Source organism: Triturus cristatus, chromosome 11 (genome assembly GCF_964204655.1).
Source record: "Triturus cristatus chromosome 11, aTriCri1.1, whole genome shotgun sequence".
NCBI lineage: Eukaryota > Metazoa > Chordata > Amphibia > Caudata > Salamandridae > Triturus > Triturus cristatus.
In genome coordinates this window covers 574,413,176-574,438,327 of record NC_140594.1, presented here as the reverse complement: position 1 = coordinate 574,438,327, position 25,152 = coordinate 574,413,176, and the positions used below count along the sequence as shown (strand labels likewise).

The following is a 25,152-nucleotide window of genomic DNA, read 5'->3' as shown; positions in this document are numbered from 1 at the left end:
AACCATCTTCTTGACCACTGCCAAACTGGTTTCAGACCAGGTCACAGTACTGAAACTGCCATGGTCCACATTGTCGACGATGCTTTATGCTTTCTCGATCATAATAAATCCGGTCTTTTAATCCTTCTTGACCTATCATCAGCGTTTGACACAGTCAAACATGAAACCCTCCTGAACCTCTTAGAACTTAGGATGGGTCTCTCTGGTACGGTCTTAAAATGGGTCTGTTCATTCCTACAAAACAGATCTCAACAAGTCCTAATCAATCATGACTTATCCGATCAGACACTGGTCACTATCAGCGTTCCCCAAGGTTCTTCACTTTCGCCTACCCTGTTTAATCTTTACATGGAACCCCTGACTGAAATACTCCAACATCTCCTACCATATGTACGCTGATGATACGCAATTGTACATGAAGATTACCTCTACTACAGAGATCAGCACTCTCAATAACATCTTGAACAAAACTCAACACTGGTTAACACTTAACCACCTCAAACCTTACGCCCTTAAAACTGTATTCCTATTAATCTCGCCTCCCAACCCCACCTCTAACATCAAAGACTGGCTCCCACTACTCACCGCCTTGAACTGTACCCCACATATTGCTGATTCAGCAAAATCCCTAGGAATAACACTAGACAACAACCTCTCCGTGATGAATCACATCAGCTCCACAACCAGTGGGGCCAATTTCCATATCCACGTCTTAAGAAAACTAAAGCCTTTCCTGCCCAATGCAGATCTCGAGATGGCGGTTCAGGATCTCGTGATCTCCAAACTTGACTATGGGAATGCTACCCTTGTTGGCCCACCGAAATAAAACTAGCACTGTTGAGGGCTATCCTCAATGTTGCTGCACAGCTCATCACAGGCGTAAAGCAAAAATGATCACATCACCCCAGCCCTCCACTCTCTGAACTGGTTACCTTATGAATCTAGGATCCACCTAAAAATAGCATGCATGACGTACAAAGCCATCCATCACAACACTCCTCGCTATCTGGCTCAGAAACGGGTGCTATCCAGAAGGAATAGAGCTTCTCGTAGTACATGCTCGCTACTGCTGAAACCCCTCAAATTTCACAAAAAGGAATTGCCCCAAGAATTTGGAACTCTCTTCCCCCAGAGATCAGGACCATCCCTTCATTCGTTCTTTTAAAAAACAAATAAAAAATGAGACTACTGACTAATCTCCTTCCTATCTGAGGCGACTATCCATGCCAATTTGATTTCTTTGCTGGTGTTTTCACTATGTCTCTTTGTATTATCTTTCAAAGCTGTATATTCTATATTTTGCTCCTTGTATATTTGATGCTATTTATTAGTTGGTACAGCGCTCCAACACCAACATTTTGGTCATGTTCGCGCTTTATAAAACTTTATAAATAAACTTTATAAATAAGAGCATCCGGGAGTTCCTCCTCTAGTAGGATAGAAATTTCTGCAGAGTGTTTGGGTAACGACCTACAGTTTAAAAGAAACATTTTGTAAAGTTTCCGGTTCTGCGGAGCGACCTGGGGTTTAAGGGTCGGACAGAGTTTAAAGGAGCAATGGGAACAGATGGAATCATTCCTTGTTAGAGCAATGGAATGAAAACATTTGTCATTATTGACCCCCTTTAATCTAAGGGGGTGGTCCAAAGGGTAGAGGCGTTTACCTGTGGGGAAACGGGCAGGGGGTATGGCCCTTCGTCGCAGACGGGTGCAGACGGGCTTGCCTTTGGTGTGCCTTCGACACACCAGCGGCGCCCCCGCTGCGTGGTCGCGTCACCGAGCTCATTTATAGTCAGAAAGTGGCCAACAACTAGACCACTAACCAAAGATGGTAGCCCGCTCTAACATGCAGGGACCGTCAAGTACAAATTAACGGGATTTCGGGTTAAGAGATCAGCAGGTAAATGTGCAAATGATGCAAAAACAAATTAAAACACCAATTAAAAATGCCCCTGGAGCTTTAACACAGCTCCTAGCTTCGCAAATAACTAAAGGCCGGAATTTAGACACACTTCTTTTAGAGTGGGAATACATTCTATGACCGAGGGAATTTGGATGCAGTTGCTTTGTAACCTGAAGGCAAAAAATGAAGACTGCCCTGCTTGCTGATAAACTGCCTTATGCAGAGCAATAATTACAAGGCCAGTTATTTTGAATCTGAAAATGAACACTTCCAACCAGAGGTTCGGTTGTGTGACACCATTGTTGTGGCTGCCAGGCCCAACACAAGGACCAACAGAGCTTTCATCATTACACTCATGTCTCCTCTAGAGAGGACAAATCTTTTTGTGGCTAGCAACCAGGTGCTTGACGGACGGACATAGTTCGCAAGGAACCCGCACTCCTCCCTTTCAGGAAACAACTCAAGAACTTCCTGTTTCGGGAGGCTCTGGACACAGCCTAAAGCCCCTCCAAGTGTTGTATCTGTGGCTGCTGGTGGGCTTTGGCCACTCTCTCAAAGCGCTAAGAGACCTGCCGGTGATTATGCGCTCTATAAATCTCAGTTAACATACCATAACATAACAAGCTCAAAACGTTTGCCAGCATCTTGTGAGAGACTGGAATATTATACTCCACTTTCTGATGTAGATATTTTTGCCACTTCTGAAACTTTTTACCCGTGTTATAGTAAGTTTGTGTTCTTGTGCTTGGATTCTATTCTTGGCCAGCTTTATTTGTATGCTTTATTTTTCTGTTTTATCCCTGGCTGAATTTTGTTTCAAGGCTCAGAAAATCAAATGTTACTCATCTCTGGCAATGTACTACCTCTTGGATATCTGTACTGTTCTCGCACACTCCTCATCATGAACCACTTCTTAGTCTACAAGCTGGATCTAAAACTTTTATCAGCTTTTGCAAACCACTCGTACCACTGAAGCGGTGTCAGTCGCTGATTCATAGGTAATTGCCTTAAGTGACTAATCGGGCACATAAATATAATAATTAGTTAGGTGACATGAGTCCTGCCTAATTTTCTACCTTTCACAGAGGCCAAGATGGAAAACAAGTTGAGCAAATAAAAAGAATCTCCTCAGAAGAAAAACATGGTGGGAGGGTTACGGGGATTCTTTGAGAAGATCGATAATTCATTTTGGCCTAAGCCACTGGAGTGGAGCTGGATCCCACCATAAGAAATGGTATGCAGGAGCTAGGTTGAAGCTGAAGGTGTCATGACTGGGCCGGACAGTGCTCCAAGAGGTAGTGGAACAATAAAGGATTCCAAAGTATGCCACCGGTTTCCAGTTGGATCATATTATATATTGTCATGTTTTCTCAAATGCCATGGTCTGCTCCTTGTAAGGTCCTTTGGTAGAAAAATTTACCCATAGGAATTTTTATTAGGATAGGATTGCGACAGGCTCAGAGAAAAGTTTTTCCCTAGGCCTCTTTGAAAGCTTATCCCAATGATCCAGATGCAGTGGAAGAAAACATTTTTTATGTCGACCTGAAAGTGTGGAAGAGGGGAACACGTTGTCAGCTTAGGACTTTTACTGCTACACTTCTCTTTGTGAGGCCCTCATAAGTTTGGCATCACTTTTGTGAATGGCTTTAAGATCCATCTCGTCTGAGACTTCACACATATTTCAACCTTGATTGTCCCACAGACTCCAGACACAACCCATGTGTTGGTCTGTCACATACATTTGAATGCAGTAGTGATCATATGGGCAGAACCCTAATGACTCAGGAGGGGACATGATTGAATTCTCCAGTCAGAAATCTCAAAACAAAAAAGAGAGAAAGAGAAATAATGTGGAAGATTTGGTGATCTCCGCTTCCCAGAATCTGTGACGAATGAAGCAAAAGAAACAGATAATCTATGTTTTTTATGGTCCTCATTTATCATTTTCACCAAGGACATCATCCAAATCTGCATCTGACATCACAAAAGTACTATGCACTGGTGAATTGCACTTGCTGAAATAATCTTACATTTTTAGCCTCAAGTCTGGGATGGATATCATGATGAGGGTTCTGAAGGAAGGAGTAATTATTCAAAACATACATTTTGCACTTTTTACTCCTTTTATGACTGTCAATGCTCAGATTTCTTTCTATTTGTCCACAAGAGAATCTTAGAGAGGTGACCATTTCCCCTGTCTCAACATTCCCAAAGCTGAAATTTTCTTCATTTGGGTTTCTTCTTCCCAATCTCCTCATAACTCAATATATGTACCTCCTTCCACTGTCATTTTGCCTTCTTAAGCTCACAACTAAGGCCTTCAATTCTTCTGTACCAATTTCCTGTTGGATCCTTACACTACATTTATAGTTGCCAACATCAGGCAATTACAGCAAATTAGTGGTACACCCAACCCCTTGGCACTTAAAACAATGTTCAAAAAGGGAAATAATCCAAATTATTGTTTTCTCCTATGCTTATTGTTATAGGTTAACAATGTTTTGTTAGCAAATGTTTCAATTGAGCACACAAACCAGTAAGGGTCTTTAGTATCCAAGAGTATTATACTGATAAATCCAATACATTCTTCACAGTCAAGGTCACAGCACATTAGAGAGGTAGCGCAAGACACCCCCTACATCTAGAGCACACTTTTGGATTGTCGTGTGTGAGCTCCTGGAGAATTTTTTGTGGAATTTAAGAACTCATTACTTTAAATGTGTCTCAAAACAATTCAAACATGTAGACACTAACCCCTAAGGATAAGGAAATGTACAAGGTCAGAATGCACTCATTACAGATGTGACAAGAAAAGAGATCACTAATCACTTACCAGAGGGGATTTCCACACCAATGGCTTCTATCCCTCGTTTCACTGTTCGTGGACGACCCATCTCCGTAGGGGTTACGCCCCATTCATCTGGCTCTCCTACTGGGTAGTAGTGAACCATAAGCTTGCAAAAGACAGAAAAATAATTGCCTGGGTAACAATCACGTCAAGTGCTTCATCAAACAAGTAACTTACTGGAGGAGTTTGACCTTCATAAATCTCAGTTTCATAAGTATCTTCAGCTCCGCCATGCCCTGTCCCCCCTGATAAAGCACCTTAAGTCCCTGCCCGAATTCCACCCACTGGAGGGTGGACTGTTACTGGGGGATCTAGGAGGACACAAAATTCGTCAAATCTATCAAACTTTGACTACACACTACAAGACGAACATACATAAGACTAGGGCGGAGTGGGAGGCAGATTTACCAGCCCTGACGGACGATGATTGGACAGAGGCCCTTGCCAGCCCTAGATATGCTGCCGTCTCCTCTAGGTACAGGCTGAGTCAGTTTAAATACATACACAGAATATATTACACTCACCTTTGCCTGTGGAAGATGGGAGCTATTCGGTCCCCTACATGCCTCCGCTGTAACTGTGAGGATGGGTCGTTTCTCCACACCGTCTGGGGATGCGGCGCACTACAACAGTTTTGGTCGTGTGTGTTGTCCTGTCTGAGGCGGGTGTTAGGTTGGAACATCTCGGCAGACCCTAAACTTACACTTCTACGCGGCACAGAAGACATCGGGGGAAACAGATATAAGCGACATCTTCTGTTCCTAGGCCTCACCTTGGCCAAGCACGACATTGCGCAGCATTGGAAATCTCCCTCCCCTCTTGGGGTGGCGGCATGGAAAATGGCCTTAGACAAATGTATGTCGGCCGAGGTGGTGGTATTTCAGGCACGGGGGTGCCAACAGAAACATGGGAAAATTTGGACTAGGTGGGCAAAATACAGGGGTATCGACCTGTCCTTCCTTGTACAGCCTGCTAACCCTGACCCTATTGAGTGGCTGGTTGTCAGTGACTCCCCAGTCTAATGTTTTTCTTGGTTGCAGCTGTGGACTTATTTCTGTGATAATATTTGTCTATATTGTTCTTCTTGGGAACTGGGGTGTGGGGTGGGTTGTTGGACCAAATACGTTACAGATCTTCTGGTGAGACCCTCTCCAGTATCTTTTGTCCTCGCATTTTGTTATTTGCCTCTCTGATGCATACTGGGGTTTGCCCACTGGAGGTTGTAAACTCAATAAAATGTGTTGTTAAAAAAAACAACAAGTAACTTACTTTCTGTAACGTTTTATCTGGTAGAGCCTCGATTTAGCCACAAACCCCTCCTTACCTTAGAATATTCCCCAGGCAGCAGACTGGATCCAGAAAATCTTGAGAAGTACCTCCTCGCTGGTAGATGGTGTTGTTTGGCTACGCGTTGGCCTTATCGGAAGTGACCATATATAGGCGCCACCACAGCACGCTGACATGAGTTTGTTTTGTGACTTTTCCACCACGTCAGAAGGTTGAAGGACTAGTGTACAGATACCAAGGACTACAGAAGTCTTCTAGTTAGAAGAAACCCGTTCGCAGAAGCGGGCATGTTGGGAGGGTCAGTAAGGAATCTGCGGCTAGATTGGATTTCTACTGGCGGTAGGGGACACAAATGTCCTCAAATTGTTTGACAGTATGAATCTGTGCCCCCTCCCCTCCCCCGGCAGTCACACCTGATGTGATGTGCCACAGAGATGACCTTACTGAGCTAACAGGTAACCCCTCACTTACACACACATGCTTTCTAAACATCACTAGGGGCACTGTGCCCTCTGGGGAGGAGCATGTCGAAGCTGCCCCCGCTTTCCCACCACTTTTTTCCTTTTTGGTTTCTCCCCCCTCACGTTGCCAGTCGCCTATATTCCCATGTTGGTAGTGTACTTCTGCCACTCATAAGGCCGCACCTCCAACTAGCTGGACATAGCAACGCCAGCCAAAGGGCGTTACTAGTTACTGTTTAGTTGGGTGTTTTCTCTTGCGATGCACACATTGGCTACTCCTCTACTGAATAGGGTGCTTTATGTTGTTTTGGGTATAACTTCTATTTTCCCCATATATCCAGACACCCTCCATAATATTGTGGATCCTGCTACCAGAATACTGGTAATGTATGCATGAGGTGGGTGTATCTTTTCATTCACCTAACGAACATTACTTATTGTTGTATTATGAACAACTTGTGATGATTTATGGATAAATGCCGAAAAATAAACAAAAAAAGAATGATGGATCTGACTGTCAAGGTAGTAGTGTTTTGCAAATGTGTGCAGAGAAGCACACATAACAACCTCCCAGATGTCCAGGACAGGGACTATGCGAGCCAACACAGTGGTCACAGCCTTAGCTCTAGTGGAATGAGCCTGCAAGCCTTCAGGGGATTGCTTCTTTGCCAGTTTGTTGCAGATCTTAATGCAGATCAGAATCCATCTGGAGATGGTCATTTTCTGCACTGCTTATCCTTTCTTCGCACCAATAAACTGAAAAAAGAGTTGCTCATCCACCCGGTGTTCCTTGGTGAGAGATGTAGAACAACAACGCTCTTTTTAGGTCCAGAAGATGGAGTCCCTCTTCCTCTTTAGAAGGGTGAGGCAGAGCAAAGAAGGTTGGCAGCATGATGCTTTGGCCAGTGTGGAAAAGCATCACCACCTTAGGCAGAAAAGAGGCACAGGTGTGGAGTACCAGTCTGTCTGGGAAGAAGCTGGTTTATGGAGGGTGTACAGAGTGCAACTGTAGCTCATTAACCCTTCTGATCGAAGTGATGGCCGACGGTTTGATTGTCAATAGGCTCAGAGAGCAGCTATGCATGGGCTCGAAGGGCGAACACATCAAAAAGGTTAGTACCAAGTTAAGATTGTATTGGGGCATAATGAAGGGTTTAGGAAATGTGACTTGTTTCCTGGAAGGACTTCAACACACCAGAGGTGACTTGAACAGGAAGGGCTAATCCAGCAACCATAAGAAAGCTGAAATGGCCAAAAGATGCCCTTTAACTTTGCCCAAAGCAAAGCCTTGTGGGCTAAAGATCAGTCACAGACGTTGCAGGTAAGCACAGTGGGGCGGGGTAAGGAAGCCAACAGACTACGGAATAGGTTTTACTTATTTATTTATTTTGATCTATTCTGTTGTCTGTCGAATCCCCCCGCCCCCAACCCACCGCGCTTATCTGCACCGGCCGCCGCTGCTAAAGATGAAACAAACAACAATAACTCAGACAAAGGTGCAAGAAGAAGTTCAACATGCTGCTTGGCACACCAAGCTACAAACTTGGCCCAATGGCAGCCGTATACAGTCTTTGTAGATGGATGTCTGGAATAACTTCCCAGACTTCCAAGGGAAGACCAGAAATGGTCAACTGCTGCAGCTCAATCTCCATGCATGAAGGTGTAGAACCCTACACTCTTGCTAGAAATGAGATCCTCCAGAAGGGGCAGCATGACCAAAGGAAAGATGCTCATGTTCAGGAGTTCGGCAAACCATATTCTCAGTTCCCAGTCCGGAGTCACAAGGATGACTTTGGTTCGGTCCGCAACGATCTTCTTCAGAACCTGTGGCAGGAGTAGTATTGGTGGAAAGAGTCCTAAATCCCACTCGAGACGAAATGCTTCTCTGAGAAAGAGCTGCCTTGGAAACTCCAACACGTAGAAGTGCTGACATGGCGCATTCTAAGCGGTAGCGAACAGATCTAACTAAGGTCCTCCTAAGTCGCAGAAGAAACCTTGCACTACCTCCGGATGGAGATGTAATTCGTGATCTACTAGGCATTGATGGCTGAGTTTGTCCGCCATGGAGTTCAACAAGCCTGCCAGGTGTTGTACAACCAGGAAAATGTCCTGACGTTCCAGCCCATGCCCAGGCACACCGGGCCTCTTGACAAACCCCGCCCTGTTTGTTGCAATACCACATGGCGGTGATGTTGTTCATGAATACCTGAACCAAACTCCCCTAGAAAGATATATTTTAATGCCAGGCATATCGCTCTAAGCTCCAACAAGTTGATGTGAAACTCAGACTCTGCTGGAGACCAGAGTAAACCTCAGGGAATTCAGGGGGGATGTAGTAGTCTGGAGGTGGGAGACGACTGCCTGGGGCAAGCCCGCTTTCAATAGCCAGTCATCGAGGTAGGGGAAGACTATAACCCATGACCTCCGCAAATAAGCTTCCACCACTGCCATCACCTTTGTGGACACTCGAGGGGCGGTGGTAAGACTGAACAGGAGCACAGTGAACAGAAAGTGCTCTTGGCACATCGCGAACCGCAGATAACTCCTGTGAGTTGGCAGAACAGGTATATGGAAATATGTCTTCTGCAAGTTCAGCGCTATCTTCAAGTCTCCAGGGCAGACAGGACCAGAACCGAAGTGAGCATCTTGATTTTCTTCTTTTGCAGGAAGTAATTGAGAGGGCGCAAATCTAAGATAGGGCTGAGGTCTCCGCCCTTCTTTGGCACCAGTAAGTAGCAGGAATATCAACTACGATCTACTTCTGATGTTGGCACCCTTTCGATATCTTCTTTGGCCAGAGGAGCCTGTACTTACTGACACAGAAGGGTAGGTGGCCCTCCATCAGCCAATCTGAAGATGATTACATAGGCAGTGGGGTTACTGTGAATAGAAGGGTTCAACCCTGCTTGAACAAATCGGAGAAGCCAGTTTGTACGAGATAATAGACAGCCATTGGGGCAGGTGGTGTGGATCCTGCTGCCGACCGGTTGCCCATAATGGGGTGTGGAGGCTGCAACTGCCTTGGGGAGGAGTGAGTGGAGGTGAGGGGGTGGCGGACTGGGCATACCTCTGGTCTTGTGTCCCACAAGGCTCGTGGAAACAGTATTCGCGACCGCAAAAGGACTGAGGAGTCTGCTGGCCGTGGCGGCTGGCGGAAAAGGACAGAACTGGTAGCCCTTACCATAGCCACGGAAGGCTGAAAGGCAGAATGGGGCTGCCGTGGGATCATGGAATGTCCTTAACGGATCACTGACAGAATATAGAGTTCAAAAAAGTTTGTGTTACCAAAATATCGGGACATAAATATCGATGTCAAAAATATGGACCTCCTATCTTCATAATGGTAAGTACTAAAATATCGTAAAACAAATATCGTTGTTAAAAATATAGAAGTACAAAATATCGTTGTTTTTATATGTATAAAAAATAACGAAAAATAAATTAAATAATACATCTAACTTAAAAAAAAATGATTTTTTTGTAAATGTTAACAATTATAAGTAATGAATTTAATGTAACAATAAATTAAACATGCATATATAAAATGAAATATATATATATGTACTTAATAATAATTAATAAATCATTATACATACACCTGAAACATAAAAATTAAAAACAAATGTTTATTCATTTTTTTAAAGTACATTTTACACTACATTGAGTGCAATAATAGGGAAACTGTTGGATAGCATAGGGGAAAAAATGACTATTCCCGCTCCGAGTGCAACAGTAGGGAAAGTGTTGGATAGTGGAGGTGAATAATTTACTATTCCCAATCCAATAATTGCAAAAGAAGTGAAAGTGTTGGATTGCGAGGGGAAAAAATTTACTATTCCCACTCCAATGAGTGCAACAGTAGGGAAAGTTTTGGATAGGGGAGAGATAAAAATTACTAGTCCCACTCCAGCCAGTGTAACAGTAGGGAAAGTGTTGGATAGCGGAGAGATAAAAATTACTAGTCCCACCTCAGCCAGTGCAACAGTAGGGAAAGTGTTGGATAGTGGAGAGATAAAAATTACTATTCTCACTCAAGCTAGTGCAACAGTAGGGAAAGTGTTGGATAGCGGAGGGGAATAATTTACTATTCCCACTCCAATTAATGCAATAGAAGGGAAAATGTTTGATAGCGGAGGAATAAAAATTACTATTCCCACTCCAGCGAGTGCAACAGTACGGAAGGTGTTGGATAGCGAAGGGGAATAATTTACTATTCCCACTCCAATGAATGCAACAGAAGGGAAAATGTTTGATAGCGGAGGGAAATAATTTACTATTCCCACTCTAGCAGGTGCAACAGTAGGGAAAGTGTTGGATAGGGGACAGATAAAAATTACTAGTCCCACTCCAGCCAGTGCAACAGTAGGGAAAGTGTTGGATAGCGGCGAGATAAAAATTACTAGTCCCACTCCAGCCATTGCAACAGTAGGGAAAGTGTTGGATAGCGGAGAGATAAAAATTACTATTCTCACTCAAGCGAGTGCAACAGTAGGGAAAGTGTTGGATAGCGAGGGGAAAAAAAATTCTATTCCCACTCCAATGAGTGCAACAGTATGGAAAGTGTTGGATAGCGGAGAGATAAAAATTACTAGTCCGACTCCAGCCAGTGCAACAGTAGGGAAAGTGTTGGATAGCGGAGGGGAATAATTAACTATTCCCACTCCAATGAATGCAACAGAAGGGAAAATGTTTGATAGCGGAGGGAAATAATTTACTATTCCCACTCCAGCAGGTGCAACAGTAGGGAAAGTATTGGATAGCGGAGGGGTAAAAATTACTATTCCCACTCCGGCGAGTGCAAATTAGCGAAAGTGTTGGATATCGGAGGGGTAAAAATTACTATTCCCACAACAACAAAAATCAAATATCTACTACAATACAAAATTAAATAAAAAATCCAAAAACAAAACATATATAAAAATATCAAAATTTACAAAACATAGAAACATAATATAATGTAGCAAAAAATTTACATTTACATAAAAATATTACTTGTTTAATAAAAAAAATACAAACAAATATCTATCTTGTAATAAAAATGTATTTTAATCCAAAAAGTTACAAATTACATAAAAGTAATATTTTTTTCCTACCCTACAACACCACACAATTTACAACACACATCGAAATTTTAAAAAAAGTGTACCTCCATAATTAACACAATTAGTTAACAATTATACAAATATGAATAATTAAAAAACACATTTAAAAAGGTAATAATTAATGTACTAACAAAACATTACAGCTATAGAACAGAAATACCCAAACAAAATAAAACTAAACAATTAACAAAAATATTTGTTAATAAATGAATATTAATGATCAAGTAATGATTAATTGATTTAAACTAAATAACGTTCCACCCTATACCCCATTAAACACCAAAACACACACCTAAAAAATATTTACATAATTTACATAACTAATTTTACATTAATAAATTAATATCAATTAACAAATAATTAATTCATTTCAAAAACATTTACTTCCCAATATTTACCACTATAAACACCACAACTCACACATCAAAATTATTACAAAATTGACAAAATTAAAATTTAATTAATTAGCATCAATTAACAAAGACTTAATTAAAAATAAACTACCTCCCACCATAATCCCCTATAAATACCACCACCAATTTCGTAAATTAAAAATAAACTACCTCCCACCATAATCCCCTATAAATACCACCACCAATTTCGTAAAAAGATTACACAATTAACAAGATTAACAATTAATAAATTAATAACAATTAACAATCAAAATATAAATATTTATTAATAAATTAATTCACACAATTAACATTATAAAATAATATTTAATCAATATTATATACAAATTTAATACATTCATTAAAATTAAATTACTTCTCACCCTACTCCCCTATCAACCTACAACCTGCTCCTAAAAATGACACAATTAACATATTTACCAAGCAATTAATAATTATTAACAAATTAATAATTTTTTAATAAATTATTTTGCACAATTATCAATAATTAATATTCAATTTATTATAATTAAATTACTTCCCACCCTATTGCCCTATAAATCCACAACTTGCTACGGAACTAAAACGCAAAATTTAATTAAAATAAAATTAATAACTTCTAAAAATATAACATACATAAAAAAAAATGCAATACTTAGACAAAAAAATATAGCACATACATTTAAAATACACACTAAAATATACAACACTAACTACAACAACAATATTTTTAACAACTATATTTTTGCAAAAGATATTCATGACTTCGATATTTTGGAAAACGATATTTCTTACCTTAAACTCGATATTCTTGACCACGATATTCTGGCAGTCGATATTTCTGTATCACAATATTTTGCTCTCGATATTCTGACTGTTTACCGTCCTTAACGTGCTCAAGCACTAAATCTGCCTTATCGCCAAACATGTGAGTGCCACTGAAGGGCATGTCCATAAGGTATGCTTGGATATCCCCAGAAAAGCCAGTTGACCTCAGCCAGGCTTGGCGACAAACTGCCACAGACGATGCTAATGCTCCTCCTAGCAAGTCTGCTGTGTACAGTCCGCACTGTATTGTTGGCTTTGCTGCGTCCCTGCCATTGGCAATAACCTGGGACAGTATGGCTCGCGTCTTGTCCAAGACCATGGGCAGCACGTGCGTAACCATACTGTACGGAATACGGTCTCACGAGGCACGCAGTGTTCACGGACCGCAGTGCAAGGCTGGTGGGATAGAAAATCCCCTTGGAGAAGGTGTCTAGCCTCTTTGATTCCCTATCTGGTGGTTTGGTAGGGAATGCACATGGGTTAATCTTGGAGATGGAGGCCTGAAAGGTGGGGTGCTCGGTGAGGAAAGCTGGGATTGCCCAACACAACAGCATTGGACAATCATCCTGTGCACAGGAGCGACGTTGCAATGCTTGGCCCAGGACCTGAGCAGGACATCAGTGAGGGGTTCATTAGAGGGGATTAGAGGTTCAGTGGGGTCTACCCTGGGTTGAAGCACCTCTGTCAAGACATTAGTCTTGACAGCAACTGAGGGCAGTGTTACATCCAGGACCTCAGCCACCCTCATCACCACCATGGCAAATTAAGCCCCTTCCTCGTAGCCATACTAGGTGCGACCAGGCCAGTGTCAGGAGAGGTGTCCAGACCACTGGCATCTGCCAGTACTTCATACCTGATATCAGCGAAAGGGTCGGATAACCATAGAGAGCCTCAAATTTGTCCCAATTGTATTCCCCATAGGGCCTGTCAGTAAAGGGAGGTACCATCTCTGACCCGGATGTTCTTTGTCTTGCCGGTGCTGGGGTCGACGTGGATCGAGCTACATATCGGAGTCAGTGTACTGATGGGGTCAGCACAGACAAGAGCCGGCGGCGGCACTGAGAACAGCACCACTGGAATGGAGCGTGACAATGACCATCGGGAAAAACTCCAAAAGCGAGCCTGAGACCTTCCTCATAACCAGGACCTGGAGTAGTGCGGAGTCGTCTGGTGTTGGGTGAGCTGGAGTTTCAGGGCATGCTCCTGAACGGCCTTGGAGTACACTGCTTGACAGACTGGGCAGGCTTTGGAGTTTTGGCCCGGTTCCAGGCACCACAATCAAACCACGTGGGGGTCTATCACAAACATCTGCCTGTGACAGGATCCACAAGGTTTAAACCCACCGTTTTTTGAGGGACCTCCTTAACGCACACTGAGAGCTTAGCTAAAAAAGAACTTTGAAAAAAAGTAAAAAATGATAGTCTAAAAAAGGGGTGAGGCAGCTTTCTCCCGATTTGCGCTGATGGTGTGGAAAGAGAAGAACTAATGTACGCGTGCTGGGGTGGCAGCTATATAGGCAGCGCGCATATCACTGGTCTGGACGACGCTGATGCAGAGCCAATTGACGCCAACTCAATATTTTCTGGATCCAATCTGATGCCTGAGGAATATTCCAAGGTAAGAAATCTGCGGCTAGAAGTCTCTATCAAATACAATCTTCTGGACTTGTCAAAGTGTCGAACTGGTCATGTTACCAAAGCACTAACCAGTCTTTAAAATACCAGACTAAAACTAAGAATCTGTTCTTTTTAAAGTTATGAAAAATATGTCCACATTTCAGGCGAATGTTACCCTGTAAAAAGTTCATAGAATCTGCAAAGCTATCAATGTACAAACGTTAAAACATGCGTGACTTGATTCATAGTTCGCAATAATGGTTACAATGATCTCTTTACCTTCTTCAATGAAACCTGGATAAACAAAGTATGTGGATCCCTCCTTCTCGCTTGGATTCCTGCACTAGTTTCAAATCTTGAAGCAGCTCTGCTCTTTTCACAGAAGCAAAGCAAGTGTGCCATGGATCCCAGTACAAACAAGGAAAATGGGTCTCTCCCCCCCCCCCCCCCCACCCCGGAAGAAAAAGGCATCAATAACCGGGCTCTATTAGGATCTTTACAACAATAGGCTGTGGTGCCACTGCACCTTCTGCACTACTGTTTGCTAGCCCCTGCTCTTCGCGAAGTTTCTTTGCTGGGACCATAGCCTAAACCTCACCATCTTCAAAAATGTCATTATCCAATTATTTATATCTACGGAGGTCAAACGTCAGCCTTTTATAAACCACTCAGTTAAACAGGCTTCTAATCAACTTAATATCTTTCATACATTCCTGTACAATTGTCCTAACGTAATACATCTGACTGACGGTCTTCCACAGTGGTATGAGGTACCTTTGTTAATGCATGGTTTATTTAGTTACCATTGATGAGGTCTCAATCTCATTGATTAGCAACTCTTCACAGAGTTGTGAGCTCACGAGCTCCATTTTTAACAAGTTACAGTTTATGTTACGTCCCAATAGAATAGATTGAGCCTCTTTAGCAACCCTCAAGAAAACTTTCAGTTGAGCTGGGTGGGATTTCAGAAACCTGTGCTACTCTTACTCTTTTAAATTGGTCTGCTTAAACGTAAAGCTCGCCCAACAAACATGACAGCCAGACTGGAAAGATTGCAGATATGGGCAAAAAACTGAAAACTGTGCAATTTTCATAAACTGTGATTCAAGAGACAATGTTTGGGTACTAACTGGCAGATATACTGCAGGCATAGTTTATGGTAAGTTAAGCATGTTATGGCACCAAATGGCATCAACTTGGTTAAAACCATTTAGGACTTAAACAAGCATGTAGGTTCGCCCCAAGGAAGTTCTGGGAAAATACATGTCAAAGGGTGTCCATTATCAAACGGGGCCAGTAACATTGGGTAAAGCTAGTGTTGGATAATTTTACCAATAAATTTTAGGAAAACGTGGAAAATTAAGTAGTTTAAAGTACGCTAGGCCAGCAACATCGGTCAAACCTGGATAGGTTTTCTCAGAAGTGTTTCGAAAAGAATAGACTAAGGCTGTCTTTTAAAGCAAAGAGGCAATAACATTGGTCAAAACTGGATAGGAGTTACATGCAATATTATGGGGTGGGCCTCACATGATAGGTTTTAAAGAAATGTTGTGGTAAATGGTGCATTTAAAACCATATATGGTTGTAACGTTTGTCACACCTAAACGGAACATAGATAAAAGTACACAGAATATATTGTCTTCCCCATTTAATTTGTGGGAACACTGATTGTAATTCTTTTTTTGAGATGCACATTTGGTCAAATAATCACTTTCAATCGGATGAGGTTCAAATTGTACCTTTAAATCGGATCTGATCTTTATAGTTAAATAATGCTTGCAAATGGTTAGCACTGAAGCAGACTCGCAACACCAGAACTCTTAACAGTACTAGTGATCATGTAGTGCCTTTACCGGCACCCACTTCCAGTCCTGATCCGATTCTACAGCGTGCACCCACCCCAAAAACAAATCTGTGTCCCCCTGTTGACACAAAGTTCTCACATCATTAAGTCTATACATTAGTTCCATGACTATAATAGACCCATACTTATTGCCACATCAACAGCACATGATGGGGTTCAAATGTCAGTAGTACTTTATGGCATATAATCATAATTCCAAGCCCTGCGTACAAACATTACAACCCCTTATCAGCACATTATTACATAGTGCCTCTTCTACAATGCAGTAGTGCACAAATATGTATTATTTCCACATTGTCACTTCAAGGCAAATACTTTTCCATTTTTAGGTTTTGCCTAAAAAACAGATAAAGCTGTCGAAGAGATATTGTCTCCAAAATAAAACATGGTGCAGACTTTGGGTCAGTTCCTTGCTTATGATTGGATGGCTTTCTTGTCTATCTCAGTTCCCTGCTCCTTATTCAATGACTCTCTTCCCTATTTTTGTATTTCTCCCGCACCTGAACGCATAGCTGCTTTACCAGTTTCTGATTGGGTGACTGATATCCTGCCACTGCTGAAAGAAGAGAACTACTTTTCTATTGGTATTTTAGTACTACAAGGGTGCATGTGTTTTCCTCCCGTCTCCCTATCTGCTCATTCTTCCTAACGTCTCTGCCCTCTACCTCTGTTCCTACTTCTCAATGCCACCTGTGCTCATCCGTTGCTCCGCCTCCGCTCCCTGCTTTATTTAGCTGTTCTTTTTTCAATTATAACTTTTTGTGCAAGGGCCCAGCAGCTGCAGAATACTACCCAGCCTCTCATTTCTTTCTTTTTGCATTGCCAACATACTTTTTAAATCAAATTTATAGTTCACAAACTGCCGGACATCATGGAAAGGGTGGCAAACATGGAATTCATTTTCTTATGAGAAAAAAACATTACAAGATGACTGCCCTTGAAAGCATGTGTTGTGATGCATTGGCAGCTATTTTTTTTAATTTTCGTTAACTGTTTGACAATGAGAAAGCAAACAACCATTGGCAGCACTAATAACGCAGCACTCACACTTTAAAGATGAGATATTTGTGCTTTGCCAATGATTATTTACAATACTGTTGTAATAGACATTTTTCCAGATCCTACAATGCCACAGCGATGGGCATATACATACATTTCTACATTAATGCACATATTAGCCTCCATTAAAGAGGAAGCTGCAATACACATTTTGTCAGTGCACAGAGAACAAGCATTGGCATAGCCAATAGGTCTCGCTTTTGGGACCTAATAAGTATATTTACTTTTGCTATAATCGCGGCACGTAAAGCGCGGGTGCCGCGATTATAGCAAAAGTAAAGAAATAGATGTTTTTTTCTATTTCATTACTTTTGCTATAATCGCGGAAACCGCGCTTTACGTGCCGCGATTATAGCAAAAGTAAACATACTTATAAGGTCCCAAAAGTGAGACCTATTGGCTATGCCAATGCTTGTTCTCTGTGCACTGACAAAATGTGTATTGCAGCTTCCTCTTTAATGGAGGCAAATATGTGCATTAATGTAGAAATGTATGTATATGCCCATAATCGCGCAGGGGAGGGGGCCTGCGAGATTCCCTTGCGGGAGCGTGCGACCATATGGCGCCACCACATGGAGCCGCGCGCTCCCGCAAGGAAATCGCCAGACGTGCACGCGTTGCCATTGCAAGCAATGCAACGCGTGCACGTTTTTACCCCCAAAGCTGTGCCGATGGCATTAGGTCTCTCTCCTATGCAGCGCTGCGTATGCGAGACCTAAAAACGTAGACACGGGCTCCAGTATACAGTAAAGTAGACTGGCAAAACACACAAGTAGAGATACAGTCTGTGTGCCTATCTTGGCACTCAGCGGCACATAATGGCACTTAGTGAAACATCTAGATAGGCAGTGTCCACCTGACACACATATTGGCACAAAGACTGCAAAAGACATTCAGACAGGAACAAAAAGAAAGCATAAAGACATCACACACGCACAGACACATCACATCAGTCACAGATTGTTAGAGACACATGTAGATGCACACAGAGAGATATTAAAAGTAGTCCAGCAGTGCTACAAGGTGCTACACATACAGAAAGGGGCATATGGAGCAACATACACACAAAATACACAGAAAGGGTTAGTTAGGCTCACGTACACAGAGGGTGGTACTGAGACACACATATCAGATGAGGTGTGGTATGGGGTGTTTTATGGAGTGTAGAATATGTCTGTTCTCAGGTGCTTGAGTAAATGTGGCTGAAAGATGGAAAGTGTATGTTTTAAACTGAAGAGTCATTTGCGAGAGGTCTGTGTGGGGTACGCACTAATGTTGCCATCGCTCCTTTTACTTGCTGAATAAAATCTTTCCAGCACTTCAACCGCATCTGAAGGCATCTTGTGCGAACCAAGATCTCCAACACTGGCGAGGAACAGGAAATGTTTGTTTTGGCTTGCGGTGGGACGCTGTAGAAGCTGCTGGGTGTCATAAGGGCAACAAACATACAAAGCAGAGGAGTAATGAAACGAACAGGGTTGAGCAGGCAACTACGAAGGCACACAGACATCTTCTGCCATGATGGCCCTGTCAGGCAATGCCAGACTAATTCCACCATTCGGCCACGCAATGCAAACGCAATTGTGCATAGTTGATGACAACGTGGTGTCGTCATTCACAAAGTAGCAGCCATCTTACTTCGGGCTGGAGATTATCTGTATAACTTGGTGACGTAATTGCACATCTTGGCAGTCACGGTGAATAAATTGGTTCAAGAATGCCTAATATGTTGTCAGTGTAACAAGTCAGCTCGAATGTGTAATTCCTTCAAACACTTTTGATCTACCCCATGGTCCACAGAGGAAGTCGCTAATCCGCATAACTGAGCTGCTTGTGGTTACTCTCCCAAAAAAACCTGCTGGCTATACCCTTAGTTGCTTATAACTTGCAGTGGCCATAGGTAAATATAGAAGTAAGTGAAGATGTCGACTACTGAGTTTTTAGAGGACATATTTGTCAGAGATTGTTACCCGGTTTCTGAAAATTAGATTGATTTCACTAGTGAGAAGTTGGGAGGTTTTTTTTTTTATTTAAAGAAAAGTGCGTTAAGGCATAGGCGAGTTGTGGCAAACTATCTGGATGCAAAAGGCCAAGTTGAGAGGCGTATTCACATGGTAAAGGACAGTATTAACTTTTAGATCCAACATCAGCTGCAAGAAGTCTTTGTAGACCGCGTTGTTAGCTTATAGAACAATTCCATATTTGGTTACTGGATTTATTCATAAAGTTTTTATATAGCGCTAGCTAAACCCGTGGGTATCAGAGCACTTTACATACACAAAGGAAAAGAAAAATTGCATTACAACGCAGGACAGGAGGATGCATAAAGATATAAGCAAGTACATAATACTTATGTATACAGTGAAGGGGAGAAAAATGCAGGTAGTTGAAACAGATAACCACCATCCTTAAAGGTCAAAGTGAGAGGGGAGTCCACTAGGTCATTGATGCCTAGGTGAGCTGACTTGGTCGGTAAAGTATTGGTTGAGGAGAAGGCGTTTCAGGTCCTTTTTGAAGCAAGAGAAGGAGGGGTTGCATCTGAGGTCAATAGGGAGTCCGTTCCACATCTTGGTTATGTTACCAGAGAAGGATCGGCACTGAGTCGTTTTCCTTTTCAGTTTCGGAGGGATGAGAAAAAGTGAGTTGGTGCTTCTCAGAGTTCTGGATTTTCCTGCTTTTACCAGTTTGCTATTTAGGTAGTTGGGGGAATGGGCATGAAGGGCCTTGTGTGTGATGCAGGGCAGTTTGTAAATACATCTACCTTCCATGGGAAGCTAGTTGAGTGTGTTGAGGGTTGGTGTGATCGTGTTCAAATCTTTTTACACCAGTAATGAGTCGAGCTGCCATGTTAAGGCAGGTGAGCTTCTGGTGTCCCTGTTAGGATGGCGTTCCCATAGTCTAGTTTAGAAAGGACTAAGGATTGTACTATTGGCTTGAGATCATCCTGGGGAATGAAAGGTATAATTTTCTTGAGGATTTTTAGAGAGTAAAGCGCACCTTATGCAGAGTTTTTGATGTGGTCCTTCTTTGACAAGTTCTTATCTAGGGTAATGCCTATTGACTTTACCGAGTGGGATTGGACGAGGGAGCAGTTTAGAGCATCAAGTTTCTTGAGCCAGTCTTGAATTGGTCGGTGGTTACTTTTCATACGTATCCTGACCCGGAAGTTGCTGTTTTGCTGCTGGCAGGGAGGCCATCTTGCTTGTTTTAGGATTGTGACCAACCTGTTTGCTTTGATGATCAGGACGGTGTTATAATCAGAAAAATCTCCATACAGCCAAAATATACAAAATAAACGGCAAATGTTGGGAACATAATTAATGTGCAAGAAATCACAGCTTATCAGCTTTTAGCACAATTTCATCATTTTTTTGCCTGCTGAATCTATGGACTCCTTTGAAGAACAATATTAAATTAATGGTGGTCACAGCAAACACAACTACCCTAACCTGGCCTCTAATATAATAGAGGTTTTATTTTCAACAAAAGTGGCACATTCTCAGCCCTTAATTACAAGAAGATTCCTTCTACAAATTAAAAATCTAACTACCATTTAGAAAACTGTCCTGAAGAAGGTGACAAATCAAAGACTCACTGAAACGCAGCGTCGACTTTTCCTGTTTTCTAACATTATAAAATATGTACGTTTATAACGAAATGTTTTTCTTTTTAAATTTCAATTGTATATTGTAATTTTATGAATTTTTATTGTGTAATATTACTGAATAAAGTCTGCATCGTTTTTAATAAGGTTGTTATTCGCTCTTTGTGTTGCACTGACCAATTGTTGTTGGCTTATGAACTGTATACTTATATCTATTTGGTCCTTTGGGTTTATTACTCTAGTGTATAACACGATAACTAAAAAAATATATATAGGGACTGTTTGTTTGTTTCCTGTTTATATTTACCCTGTCCCTATCAATAAGTTTAGGGTACCTCCCTTTTTGTTTTTGTACTTTTCGTAGAGAACAGTATTAATTCTGTTTTGTCCGGGTTCAGCTTTAAGTGGTTTGCGTTAAACCAAGTTTGGATCTTGGTTAGCGTGACACTGAGGTGTCGGACGTCACTGGGTGATATGATTTTGTAGTATATTTGTGTGTCATCTGCATATAGGTGGTATTGAACCCCTGCTTGTTTCAGAATAATTGCAAGGGGTTCCATGAAGAGATTGAAGAGGGATGGTGAGAGGATCGATCCTTGCGGGACTCCCTAGTGTGACTTGTGTTGGTACATAGAGGTAGGGAGTTGATTTTAATTTGTTGCGAACGGTGCTGAAGGAAGGAAGTGTACCATTCTAGTACTGTGCCATTAATGCCAGAGCGCCTCTTCAGAGTCTCAAGTAATGCTGGATGATTTATTGTGTCAAACGCCGCTGATAAGTCGATGAGTAGACAGGCTTCACCTTCATCTAAGGCTCTGTGGATATTGTCTGAAATATTGAACATCACTGTTTCGGTACTACAACCTTTCCTGAAACCCGATTGAAAGGTGTCGAGGAGGTTGAAGTCATCAATATGTTTGTTAAGTTGTTGGAGAACGCACTTCTCCAATGTTTTAGCTAGGAACGGGAGGTTGGAGATAGGTCTGAGGTTGTTGAGCTCATTGGGGTCAGCCCCTGGTTTCTTGAGTATGGGTGTAATTTGTCCTAGTTGAAGGGAGTCTGGGACACAACCTGATGTGAGAGAGGAGTTGATGATTTTTGTCCAGAAAGGGGCAATGATGTGGTTGAGTATTTTTTACTATTGTGGATGTGAGGGGGTCCATAGTGTGGGAAGTACACTTTAAGCTTACAATTATATTGAAGACCTCGTTTTCCGACATGAGTTCGAAGTTCGACCAGTTAGCGTAATTTTTCAGTTGGAAGCAGGTCTAGTTGTCCGTGGTATGATTTGGATCTGTTTGGTCAAGGGTGATTAAAGGGAGGCAGGTTGCGAGGGAGGGAGGATTTGAGGTTTGGATGAAGGATTGCTGAACTTTGTGACTTTTCCTGTGAAGAAGCTGGCGATTTCTTCGCATCGATCCTTGGTGGCTTTTATTTCTTGTGGGGGTGTGCCGTTTTTTTTACTTTTAACAATGTTGAAGAGTTCTCTAGGTCAATTCTTCACCTGGTCTAGTTGGCTGCGGAAGAAAGTGGCCTTTTCTCAAAAAATGTGTTTTTTATATGCCAACTGGGTTGATCTAAGTTGCACTAGGTGAAGAGTCGAAGGGTTTAGTCTCCAAGCCTTTTCCGATTGCCTGAGTTGTCGTATTTCGTTATTAAGGTCCATGTTGAACCAAGATTTACATTTTGATAGATCTCAAATGTTTGAGTTTGTGGCGCTACTTGATCTAACACCTCTGTCATTGTGGAATTAAAGTGGGCTGTGAGGTCATCAGCTGTCATCGTGGAAGGCTGGGATGGTTGTAGATGGGTATGAATTCTGGATTCCAGTTCGGTTATAGGGACTCCTTTGATGTTCCTGGTCCAGGGCTTAGGTTTGTCAGATCGTATTGGTTGGTTTCTGACATGTGAGTCAATATTAAACAGTATGAGGTGGTGGTCAGACCAGTCAATGGGAGAAATCAATCTCAGAGAGACCAGCTCATTTTTGATGATGATCGCATCCAGTGTTGCTCCTTTCATGTGTGTTGGTTCATTGCAGAGTTGTTTGAGGTTGGTAATTTCAAGCAGGTTGGAGAGGTTCTGGGCTGTGGTGTCTTCTGGGTTGTTTCAGTGGATATTGAAGTCACCCAGGAACACGTCTTCCATGTCTGTTAGGGAGAAACGAGTTATTAGGTCAGTTAGTTCTTCAGCGAAGAGGGTATGTTCACTAGGAGGATGGTAGATGGTGTGAAATTTGATGGGCGTGGTGCCTTTGACTGTAAGTTCAACACCTAGGTACTCACGAGTCATGTATTCTGTGGATTGTAATAGGGTAAGCTGTATTCCTTCTTTGTGAATGATAGCTAGGCCGCCGCCTGTTTTGATCGGTCTGTCGTGTCTGATGATGATGTAGCCTGGAGGGGTGAGAAGGTCTAGGATGGGGGTAGAATGGTCATTGAGCCAGGATTCTGTGAGGAATGTGATGTCTATTTCTTCCGCGAGTATAACTTCAGCAATATCTGTGGCGTGCTGTACTGATGATCTACAGTTGAGGAGCATGCACAATAGAGGACAGGGAGCCTCAGTGTTGGTGTGTGCTGTATGTATAGAAGTGTATTGAGCAGGGGTCTGGGCGAGAGGGCAGGTCTAGGGATTCTATTAGTCACCTCCCCCCCTCTCACCGTCCTTCGTCGAGGTAAGGAGGCGGGCGCGGGTTTCAAAGCTGCGGCACCGTCTCTCCTGATAGGCCGTCACGTCGATAGACCTCCTCTCGTCGGCCCGCACGCTGCAACCTCACAATAGGTTGGCACCGGACCTCGAGGCGGCTTTCCGGGCTCCTTCCCGGCGAAGATGTGGAGCCGCTGCTTCCCTGACCGCCGCCACTATGGGAGCCACGGCCGCTCCTCCTCGATTCTTCTTCGTCCTCTTGGGTCGGGTCAGTGTTTTTTGTCAGGGGGGGAGGGGGGGGGGATAGGGGAGATTGGGTTTGATGGTACTGATGAGTTAAAGAGAAGAGTAATGTTGGGAGATTGTCTCCTTTTTGAGTTACTGGAGGGATACCAACCAACTACCAAGCGGTTTCCTAGGTGGTTATTTGAGAGGAACAATTAGATGAAAATTATGGGTTCAAAGGAATTGGATAGAAAATAAACAGTCATGAGAGAATGAATAACTACATGAACAGAAATTATAGGCAGATGAATAGGGTTGGGCACAGGTTTCCAAATAAGGAGTACAGCGAAATGGTCAGATCTTTTAAATGCAATGGAAGTGCTTTACAATGCAGTTAAAGTACAAGATGTAAGTGTTTAGAATTTGAAAAAACAGGAAGCTAGGATGGTTAATGTAAGGGGCAGTATGAACATAAATTAATACAAGTGGTTTTGGAGCAAACAACGAGTATTTCTGTTGGAATAAGGGGGTGTTGTGAAGGAGTGGCTAAATGTGAAAGGGGATTAGTAATTATTACATCCAATATCGTTGGTGTGGTACTTTCACACACCCCCACACCTTTTTATTTACTCCCTCATTTTTGCTATAATCGTTTTTGTCAGCATTAGGACTCTGTACACTTTTCCCTTGCTGACCAATGTGCCCTCTCCTCTCCGACATGGTAAAATTGGCATACACCTAATTGGTACTTATTTTACTTATAAGTTCCTAGTAAATGGTACTACATGTACCCTGGGCACGTAAATGTAATGCTACTAGTGGGCTGCAGCACTCATTGTACCAACCACTAAAGTAGCACTGTAAAACATGTCTCAGGACTGCCCTTGCAGATTTGAGGACAGTTTTTTATTACCTCCATTTCTACTTGGCAAAATAAATCTTTTTCCAAGCCTAAGTCACTCCCTTAGTTGTGTTCTAAAAACCCCTAGGGCAGGGTGCATAATATTTAAAAAGTAAGACATTTGGGTTTAAGTTTTACATCTTTTGGCAGTGAAAAGCTTCTAAGGCCATGTTTCACCAGTGTAAGGCTATCTCTCTTATTACACTTAATAAGTGCAAACTTCAGATGGAGAACAGACAGATAAATTATGTTTACAGTCAAATTAATGGTAATTTAAAATCCTCTTTAATGGTACAGTCAGATTTTAAGTTACAATTTTAAAAATGCCACTTTTAGAAAGTTGCGACTTTGTCAGTTTCCTGGGGTATATGATTGCGAATAGCTACCCTGTTGTGTATTGCTGTAAGATATTGA

The 25,152-nt window shown here is 42.3% G+C and overlaps 1 protein-coding gene across 3 annotated transcripts in view; it reads right to left on the bottom strand.

Annotated features, from left to right (window-relative positions):
* DDHD2 (DDHD domain containing 2) overlaps positions 1-25,152 on the bottom strand; it is a 539,107-nt gene that overhangs the window by 347,991 nt on the left and 165,964 nt on the right. For all 3 annotated transcript variants that reach the window (XM_085633751.1, XM_085633749.1, XM_085633750.1), the window contains exon 5: positions 4,736-4,856. In XM_085633751.1, the coding sequence (XP_085489877.1) occupies positions 4,736-4,856 (121 nt within the window). The remainder of the gene's footprint in view (positions 1-4,735; positions 4,857-25,152) is intronic.